At 44.9% G+C, this 10471-nt stretch overlaps 1 protein-coding gene across 1 annotated transcript; it reads left to right on the forward strand.

Moving 5' to 3' along the window:
* The first annotated feature begins 300 nt into the window (after positions 1-300).
* On the forward strand, positions 301-10378 carry st3gal2 (ST3 beta-galactoside alpha-2,3-sialyltransferase 2). Its single transcript, XM_039017448.1, has 6 exons — positions 301-645; positions 3085-3278; positions 4126-4305; positions 4708-4753; positions 6791-6910; positions 7108-10378. Exons 1-6 carry the CDS (start codon positions 301-303, stop codon positions 7279-7281), a joined length of 1059 nt encoding a protein of 352 aa, XP_038873376.1. The 3' UTR covers positions 7282-10378.
* Positions 10379-10471: the final 93 nt, after the last annotated feature.

The following is a 10471-nucleotide window of genomic DNA, read 5'->3' on the forward strand; positions in this document are numbered from 1 at the left end:
CTCTCTGTTTGACGGACTGGAAGAGTGTTCTCTCTGAGCCAGCGTGAGCCAGCCTGCACGCTGAGTGGAGCTGAGGCCAGTAGGGTGGGGACAGTGGCAGGGAGCGGTGCATGGCAGTGGGGGGGCCGGGTGCCGTCCGTCACCCAGCACCGGGAGGGGCGCTGGGGTTGGGGCTGGGTGTGGGGCGGCCCTGGGGGGGCGAGGGGCCAGAGGTCAGGGAAGCTGAGGCCCTGGTTGACAGGCGGGGCCAGCGTGGAGCGGGGGGGTCGGCCGGGGTCTAGCGGCGGTGGAGGAGGGGGCATGCGGTGCTCACTGAGGGTGTGGGTGCTGCTGGGCTCCCTGGGCCTGGTCTTTCTCACCTCCCTCTTCTTCTCCATCTCCCTGAGGGGGGGCGTCGGCCTGCCCTACCTGGACCCACCCGGATGGGAGGAGTCTCGCCGAGTTAAACTAGTGCCCAACTACGCTGGCGCCCACCAGCTAAGCCCTCTAGAGGGCACCCAGCAGGAGAAGACATGTGCCTGCCCCCGCTGTGTGGGAGACCCTGGGGTGTCGGACTGGTTCGATGAGAACTACGACCCGGACATTTCCCCCGTGTGGACACGGGACAACATCCAGCTGCCTTCAGATGTCTACTATTGGTGGGTGGTAAGTGATCCAGTTGAACACCACCTATTTTTACTCCATTTTACCCATTCTCTTTCGTTCTCCTGGTCTCCATGGAAAGAATGAGAGCAGCTCTGCCAATCATATTAAAAGAAGACAGAGCTGTAAATGTCCCTGGAGTTCTGTTTGAATTACTGTCAGGAAATCAAGCCTATGTGATTACTTGGCTAAAAGAGGTTGTTATTTCTAACATTAACGTAGAGGAGGTGGGAGTTCAGAGGTTTAGCCTATTTAGTGTCACGTCCTTGAGTTGCTGGCTTTATATATATCTCACTAGATAATTAGGTGAGATTGTAAACAGAAGTAGACCGGCCAGTGCCGAAACAGTGTAAAGTAAACAAGAATAGAGAGAGGAGGAACTAATGAGGTAGGGAAAGGTGAAGGAGTGCATAGATTAGGATTAATGTATCTCCTGTAAAGTCAAAAGTCTGCAACTTTGAGTTGGTTAGAAGATATTGTTTTTGGAACATATCTCTTATGGAATTGGCTAGTCTTTGAGCAGAGTGCTGGCCCCTTACACTCTCAAAAAAAGGGTACAGTTAGAGTACAGTATTGTTCTCGGGGGTACAAAAATATCAAAATACACATAATGTACCTTCAGACATACACATATAATCTCTGTTTGGTGCCTTTTAGGGTACATGTGTTGATAATCTAGTATAATGGTCCACTTTTCTACCCAATATTTTGGATATAAAGGTACAGTACAATCATCACAAACTCGCAAAAACCTTGACCCTCTGTCATATTTCCCAACATGCTCTATTGTGTGTACATTTTTTGAATTGTTTGTTTCAATGTGTTCTTTGCATGCACATTGATTGATTGATCTTATGCTACACAAAGGTAAATAACATACACTACAGTTCGAAAGTTTGGGGTCACTTAGAAATGTCCTTGTTTTTGAAAGAAAAGCAAATTTTTTGTCCATTAAAATAACATCAAATTGATCAGAAATACAGTGTAGACATTGTTAATGTTGTAAATGACTATTGTAGCTGGAAACGGCAGATTTTCTTATGGAATATGTACATAGGTGTACAGAGGCCCATTATCAGCAACCATCACTCCTGTGTTCCAATGGCACGTTGTGTTAGCTAATCCAAGTTTATCATTAGAAAACCCTTTTGCAATTATGTTAGCACAGCTGAAAACTCTTGTCCTGATTAAAGAAGCAATAAAACTGGCCTTCTTTAGACTAGTATAGTATCTGGAGCATCAGCATTTGTGGGTTCGATTACAGGCTCAAAATGGCCAGAAACAAATAACTTTCTTCTGAAACTCGTCAGTCTATTCTTGATCTGAGAAATGAAGGCTATTCCGTGCGAGAAATTGGTAAGAAACTGAAGATCTCGTACAACGCTGTGTACTACTCCCTTCACAGAACAGTGCAAACTGGCCCTAACCAGAATAGAAAGAGGAGTGGGAGGCCCCGGTGGACAACTGAGCAAGAGGACAAGTACATTAGAGTGTCTAGTTTGAGAAACAGTGAACACTGAGATGCAGTGCCTTAGACCGCTGCGCCACTCAGTGTATATACCTGGTATAAGGGAGAGGGGGTAGTGAAGAGTATAGTCATAGTTTCTCTACAATGAAGCCTGAGAGGAGCAGAGCAGGAGCAGAGCAGGGGCAGAGCAGGGGCAGAGCAGGAGCAGAGCAGGAGCAAAGCAGGAGCAGAGCAGGAGCAGAGCAGTAAAGACACTATCTGGCAGCAGCAGTGCCCACTAAACATCTGCCAAGAATTAGTGACCCTGCAGAAATCCGCTGTGCAGTGGCAGGCGTTGGCATCGAGGAGAGGGAGAGAGATGAGAGAGGGAGCAAGAGAGATAGAGGAAAGGATAGAGGGGGAGCAATGGGGAGAGAGCAAAATAGAGAGACAGTGAGAAGGTCATGCAGGGGAAACTGAGAATTGGGGAGGAGGTGGCAGGGGGGAGCAGCTGTGCGAGGAGAGAGATGGCGAGAGAGAGAAAGAGGGTTGCTTGTGGGAGAGGGAGAGGTATTTGAAAGGGGTGCCAATAGTCTGATGGAACTATTTTGTTTCTTTGTTGGGAGGTGCTCAGATAGCCAAGTGTTGAAAAACATCCTTTCATTTTCACCTTCAATGTTTATACATAGATGTCCTCTCTCCATCCATTTCCCCCCAAAACATCTCACCTCTTTTCACGTTCATTTAAATATTCAGTTTCCTTTTCTTTTTTTCATGAATCACTACTACACCCTCCCCCTCTGCCCTATTTCGACATCCTGGTGGAGGAAAGAGAGGAGAGTGTCCTTTTCTGCCCTCAGAACCACCTCTTCTTCTCCCATCCCATCCCCCTCTCCTCAGCCAGTCTCAGTGGCCTGTCCTCCCATATGAGTCTATGTTACTGCCCCTGCCTGCTCTCCTGACTGTGCTGCCTCTCTGTCGCCCCCTGCATGTAGATGCTGCAGCCTCAGTTCAAGCCCCACACTATCCAGCAGGTGCTGCTGCGGCTGTTCCAGGTGATCCCAGGCCGCTCCCCTTACGGCTCTTGGGACCCCGCCCGCTGCCTGCGCTGTGCAGTGGTGGGGAACTCAGGCAACCTCCGTGGGGCCGGGTATGGGCCCACCATAGACGGCCACAACTACATCATGAGGTGAGGAAGGGAAGGAGAGGGGGTGGGAGAGAAAGAGGATGCTTGTTTTCTAAATCTGTTTATTAGCTGTTAAGTTGTATTATACAGTGTATTATACAGTGTATAATAGTGCGATTGTAAGCTTTCGTATCTCTGCAGGACATTGTGTACCCTTATGGTCGGTGGGTGGGGAGGGGGCGTAGGGTGTACTCAACAATTGGTTCTTCTGATGTCTTGAATCTGATTATGTTTGATGAAATCTTCCCTCCACATTGGCTGGATAATTGGTCATGTGACCAGCAGCTCTCCCTAGGCTGCGGCTTTGTGTCTTAAGAAGATAAAGGCAGCAAAACATATAGATTATAACAGTAATGCACTAAATCCTACTGAGCTAATCCCTCTCCCTGTCTGTCTGCAAATACACAGACAGACACATACATAGCATATACTCACACAAACATTACACATGCACAGCCATGCATACAGTCCACTATACAATTACACACACACATAACGCATACACAATCCATGGACAGGGATGAAGACAATCAGTGACAATATCTAAACATGGGAGTGGGTTTGCATATGAGAGAGGGGGGAGAGAGAGTGTTTTTAATGACAGTAGAATGTGTGGGTGGATAAATAACAGTAATGAAACTCAGCACAGCATCCAGGGATCAGCAGCCATTTGCTGCCTTGTGAAGCCTGCCTGCGTGGGCCCAACCAGCTACTACTCTGTCTTTATGGTGTCTGTCTGTCTGTCGTTCTTCCCTAAAGTCTGGATATCCCTCTGTCCGTGTCTGTTTGTCTTTGGAGTTACTTCCAGCATGGTCTGATTCGCTGTGTCTGTCCTGTCTGTGTCCTTCAGGATCAACCTGGCCCCCACGGTGGGCTATGAGGAGGATGCAGGCAGCCACACCACCCACCACTTCATGTACCCAGAGAGTGCCAAGAACCTGGCAGCCAATGTCAGCTTCGTCCTGGTGCCCTTCAAGACCCTGGACCTGCTGTGGATCACCAGCGCACTCTCCACTGGACAGATCCGCTTGTGAGAGCAATGCTCACACACACATGCATTTACGCATGGATACACACACACACACACACACACACACACATTCAAACTCAATCCAGCTCCATTTATTTTGCTTTAACACACACATCTTTTCACACTAGCAGATTTTGTTCACATGTTCAAAGTGACCTGCTGCTTCACACCTTCACAAGCACAGTGCCACTCTCTCTCTCGCTCTCTCTTCTCTCCTCCCAGTCTAGGTCAGAGCACATCATCAACAGAGCACTCTCTCTGTGGAAACACGGGAACAACGTGCCATCTGTGAATCATTCAATCACTTAAAAGCAATTTAGAAAGTAAAGGATAAAAGGGTGTTTCATCTCTCTCTCTCTCTCTCTCTCTCTCTCTCTCTCTCTCTCTCATTCTCTCTCTCAGTACCTACGCCCCTGTGAAGCAGTTTCTACGGGTGGACAAAGACAAGGTACTACATCTATCATCAGAATCTCTCCGATCTCTTATATGTATCAGTCAATGGTACTTTTCAACGGAACATAATTGTAGCTGAAGAACCCTTTTAGGTGCTAGATAGCACCTTTTATTCTAAGAGTGTAGCTGTGCTGTTGAGGAACTAGAGCAAGCACACTTGTAGTTGTTTTGTTTGGAACTCAGCCCTGCATCCCTGACATCACACACGCAATCCTAAAGCGGTCAATTATAAATCTCAATCTGGGTCAGGTGGGCATAATTTAAAAGCTTATTCTATTAGCCAGTATGACTAGCTAAGTTATACAATACGATAGATAGGCTTTCACAATGCAATTCATGGAAACGGATCATAATTTGGTGCGCATAGAACGGAGTGCATTCAGGTGCGTGTGTCGCGCCAATTTTCTTCACAGTAGACAGGCAGGCTCATTCTGTTCAGAATAACCTAAGGTATGAAACCATGTCATCTTATAAGTGTACATCAAACATAATGATCATAAACGTTGACGCTGCATATGAAATGAGTTTTATGATATGGAAATGTGAAGTGCACGTTTGGACTCATGGGTGTTTGTCTTGCTTGTATGACATCAAAGCAGTATTTACAATCCTCAACGTCTCATCTTTCACAATACATCGAGTCCTCATAATTTACAGCATTTCCCTCACTCAGTTAACCAAAAATGTGCAAAAGTCTTAATATCATAATGTTTCTTTAGACCTGCCTAAACGAAGAAGAAATTGGCTTTGTTAAAATGTAGCTGCCTCAAGGCTGCGTCATTGCCAGCTATTTTTATTATTCGAGGCCCGGCTATTTCAGTGTTAAACAGCCATATAGCACTGCACATATGCTTTTGGGTCAAGTGCAAGTTGCCGAGGGTTGATGATCACTTGTGATTTATCAGGTCTTTGTTAATTGCTGCAGTTGTGAACCTTAGGAAATATATAACTGAAATTGTTCAAGCAAGAAATGAATGCAATACAATTGATTCTGTAGATGCTCTGTTTTTAATTGAAATAGATGTTCTACCTTGTATTGCATACTTTTTATTTGACCATATCATGTTTTAGGTCATTTCTAGCCGTTGGTGGAGCTTTAGGTACTGTCTACTAATGTAGCCAGCTTTTGGGGAGTAACAAGTCATTTATAAATGTTTGTAAAGTATATATAGTTAGTAAATGTTTCTTAAGGCTCTACATTAATCAACAACTGAAGAAGTAAGTGTATGTACTGACATTTACAAATGCATTAATTTAACAATTTATAAATATCCCATTCATGATATATATAAATACCGTATAAATAATTTTATGAATTGACAATAACTCCATTATAAGTGGTACATTTTTTTTTTTTTTTTTAATTTTATCCCCTTTTCGTGGTATCCAATCGCTAGTAATTACTATCTTGTCTCATCGCTACAACTCCCGTACGGGCTCGGGAGAGACGAAGGTCGAAAGCCACGCATCCTCCGAAGCACAACCCAACCAAGCCACACTGCTTCTTAACACAGCGCGCCTCCAATCCGGAAGCCAGCCGCACCAATGTGTCGGAGGAAACACCGTGCACCTGGCCCCCTTGGTTAGCGCGCACTGCGCCCGGCCCGCCACAGGAGTCGCTGGAGCGCGATGAGACAAGGATATCCCTACCGGCCAAACCCTCCCTAACCCGGACGACGCTAGCCCAATTGTGCGTCGCCCCACGGACCTCCCGGTCGCGGCCGGCTGCGACAGAGCCTGGGCGCGAACCCAGAGACTCTGGTGGCGCAGCTAGCACTGCGATGCAGTGCCCTAGACCACTGCGCCACCCGGGAGATAACTGGTACATTTTTAGTACATTATTAATAATTTACAAATTGTGAACATACTATGATCAAACACCTTATTCATTATCTTATAAATCATTAATAAATAATTCAAATGTTTAAATGTGTAAATGGCTATTTAGAGATTTCTTATTGACATGTACAAATTTAGGAAGAATTATTAATTAATGGTAAGTCAACTCTTTACAAACTGTTTATCTCCACAGGTTCAGATTTTCAACCCAGCCTTCTTCAAGTACATCCATGACCGCTGGACCAGGCACCACGGACGCTACCCCTCCACAGGCATGCTGGTCCTGTTCTTCGCTCTGCACGTGTGTGACGAGGTGAGGTGCTCACACACACACACACACACACACACACACACACACACACACACACACACACACACACACACACACACACACACACACACACACACACACACACACACACACACACGTCTCTCGGTCTGTTAGGATTGACATGAACATAATTTGTTGGTCTATCTGTAATGTTTGAAAACCTTGGTCTTGTTCTCCAGGTGAATGTTTTTGGCTTTGGCGCTGACAGTCGAGGCAACTGGCACCACTATTGGGAGCAGAACCGCTACTCTGGAGAGTTCCGGAAAACAGGGGTACATGACGCAGACTACGAGGCCCAGATCATCGACTCGCTGGCGAAGGCCGGAAAGATCACAGTTTTTCCAGGAAAGTGAGTGCTGGAGGTGTGGTGGGCTGGGCAGGCTTGCAGGAACACTAGAGTAACCATCACCACCAGACGTCTTTATGTGCTTAGTTATCTGTTTCTTTGTGATTTGCATAGAGAGGGTTCCATAACACTAGATCATACGTTGCCTGATGACCCTGTTCCCATTGTGCAGGAGGGTAAGATGCTGATGGTTGTGAGTGGAACTACATGTGACTACACACTCTGCCCCCAACAGGCCTACCTCCATAGCCCTCAGCCCTGAGGAGAAATGGACGGTCAGAACTATAGGAATAATGTAGTGGGGACGGAGAAGTCTGACCTAGCCACTGTATGGACCTGTGAACCAGTCCCATCCACAATCCCACCTCCTGCTCATCCGCAGGGGGTTGAGTCATCACACGCCTTAGGGGTCTCACACCCAGAGACTCAGCCCCCTCCCACTCTGTAGCCCCCACCCTAAATGTCATGGCAACCAGTGACGGACACTGATCTACCCCTGCCGTGTCCACACCCACCTGTATAGCTGCTGTTAAAGCCCCCTTGCCCCTCGGAGCTGGGAGTACTAGGTAGTTGAAGTTTACGTGGTTGGAAGCCCAGAGGCTACTTAAAAATAAGAGTTACTGTTGTAATTATATGACTATCATGTTGAAGGTATGTACGGTCCACAGGGATTTGACCACATATACAGTATTAATCGTTTGATTTGTTTTAACCATTTTAAGTGACTAATCATCCTGCTAATTAGGTAGATTGGGGAGAGGCTTACACATGGTCAACAACAACACAAGCAGACATATTGGGATAAGACTAACACTACTCACTCATTAACATACACACACACTCTTCCACACATACACCGTTCACACAATGTTCTTGGTCATTTAGAGCTAATACCAATAAGTATAGGACTGAGTACAAAGAGCTCACACTAAGATGACCTGCTGCCTCCTGCTGCCTGTTAAGGGATACTGCATCCCTCTGAGGCCCATACATTATATGTACATAGGACAAACGGAAGGTTGCCTCCTCTGTGTCTAATGATGACCACTTGATAACAGAAAGTAATATGGCACAACATAACTAACCCGACTGCTAGTAAAAAATGCCACTATATTTTCAGATCAGAGTTTAGGAACTCTGAAAAGGTAGCTTAGCAGGGTCTAGGCAGGTAGTCCAGCAATTAAGTGTGTCGGCCAGTAACTGAAAGGTTGCTGGTTCAAATCCCTGAGCTGACTCGGTTAGAAATCTGTGCTCTTGAGCAACACACTTAACCCTAATTGCTTTTGTAAGTCGTTCTGGATAAGGGCGTGTGCTAATTTAGTTAAATGTAAAAACTCTTTCTTTAGTCCTGGCTGCAGTAGTTATTAGCCAATTTGGGAATGCGACATTCAGTTAAGGATGTCTGCTGTTGTGTAATCCTATGATGATATCATAAATATGGTATATACCATCATGTACTGTATGATATACTTGTATTATATCTATCCTTTGCACATCATGTTCTTATCTAACACTCTGACATTGAGTTGGGCAGATCACTGTAACTGATTCCTATACATAACTCATTTCTGTGTGGAATTTTTGTTTTGTTTCAGGTATGTGTCTCTACCTGACACACATACTTTACGGACATCTACGGAGTGCCAGTGAGTTCTTATCAGCCCTCACTCCTTACTAGTGTGTGTATGTGAGAGAGAGTGCTGTAAACAAAATTGTGTGATTTACTTAGTGTTGTCAAAGTGAGATTTTCAGTTAGACCCCTCTCATAACAAAATAGACACATATCAGCAATTTACAGCCATGTGACAACACACACACATCCATGCTTGCGTGCCTTGTCCCAGTGTTGGACATACCTTTCCTGCAGTGCACCATAAACCTCAGTACACGTGTGCTATCTTAAGCTTGATTTAGTCTGCACAGGACATTCACACAAACCCAAAGCCCCTTCTACTATGGGTACTGCTATTGTGATCATAACAGCGTGTCAGTCATGTCTCTGACACATACACATATTCTGAGAGCTTCAAATGTCTTCTCCGACTTAGACCATACACCTTATATTATACCCACCCCCTCTGGTCTTGCCTGGCTGAGAGCTGTGCCTTCTGGACCCATATGATTCACTATGCCTTTCTCTAGGAGCCACGTAGAGAGGCTTCCTTTATGCTGTTGCTTTTTAAACAACTCATTATCTAGAGATGAAAGAAAATCAACTCTTATCTGTGACTAGAAATGGGTAAAGTTGATGACTATGGTTATATTCATTTGCTCTTCTCAATCAGTATTTTGCCATTGTGTCTGTGATTCGTATCTGCTGAGGTAATGTGTTCAAGATGACAGCCGATGGCATTGTGTCTAGTGGTTAAAACATATCTCCACCTTATTTCTGTTTTACATGGAATGTTTCTTAGTAAGTATACCAACACTTTCCTGGGTGATATTACTGACTACGCCAGAAATAAAATGTGCAATACATGCAATACTTCAAAGAGAATCAAACACAATTGACATTGTTCTAATGATTGGACATAACTTTAATTCCGTTACTCCCAATTACTTTTGTAATAACTCTGTTTATCCAACAGGTCAATACCCATATCTACTGTATCAATAAAGCTAGCACATTGTAGCTGAACGCCACGTTTTAGCTCAACGTGCATAAGGATACAGTACTTTCCCTAATATGTTGTTCGATTGCTGTGTACACTGTGGGGAACTGACTGTGAAAGCTGAGAAATCCCTTTCAACTCTGCTGTCCCTGATAGTATTGTTCCGTAATGGATAGTTTTGAATGTATTTGAGTTCATCGGGTCTGGCTTGAGTGGCTTCTAGTGATAGCTGAATGGTCTCTTATGAAGCATCTATGCTGTTGCAGTGTTTTGATGGTTTCATCTCCAGCTCTTCGTTAGAGGTCTCTTGTGCACAACAACAATATATACTGACAACAGACTGTACGTACCATCAGTGTTACTATCATTATTACCAGTAGTATCCTCATTAGTATTATGACTATCATTGGTTGTAAGCACTCCCTCTTTACTACTTAAAACCTCAGTGTGTGTGATGGACTGTTTTTAATCATATGCTATTGTGAAAATAAAAGCAACATGAAAAAATTGTGGTTTTCTGGGTCTTTTCTACAATGGGGCAGTAAGAGAGCACTTACAACACGTCAGCCCTTGTACTAATGCTGG

This window comes from Salvelinus namaycush, chromosome 21 (genome assembly GCF_016432855.1).
Source record: "Salvelinus namaycush isolate Seneca chromosome 21, SaNama_1.0, whole genome shotgun sequence".
NCBI lineage: Eukaryota > Metazoa > Chordata > Actinopteri > Salmoniformes > Salmonidae > Salvelinus > Salvelinus namaycush.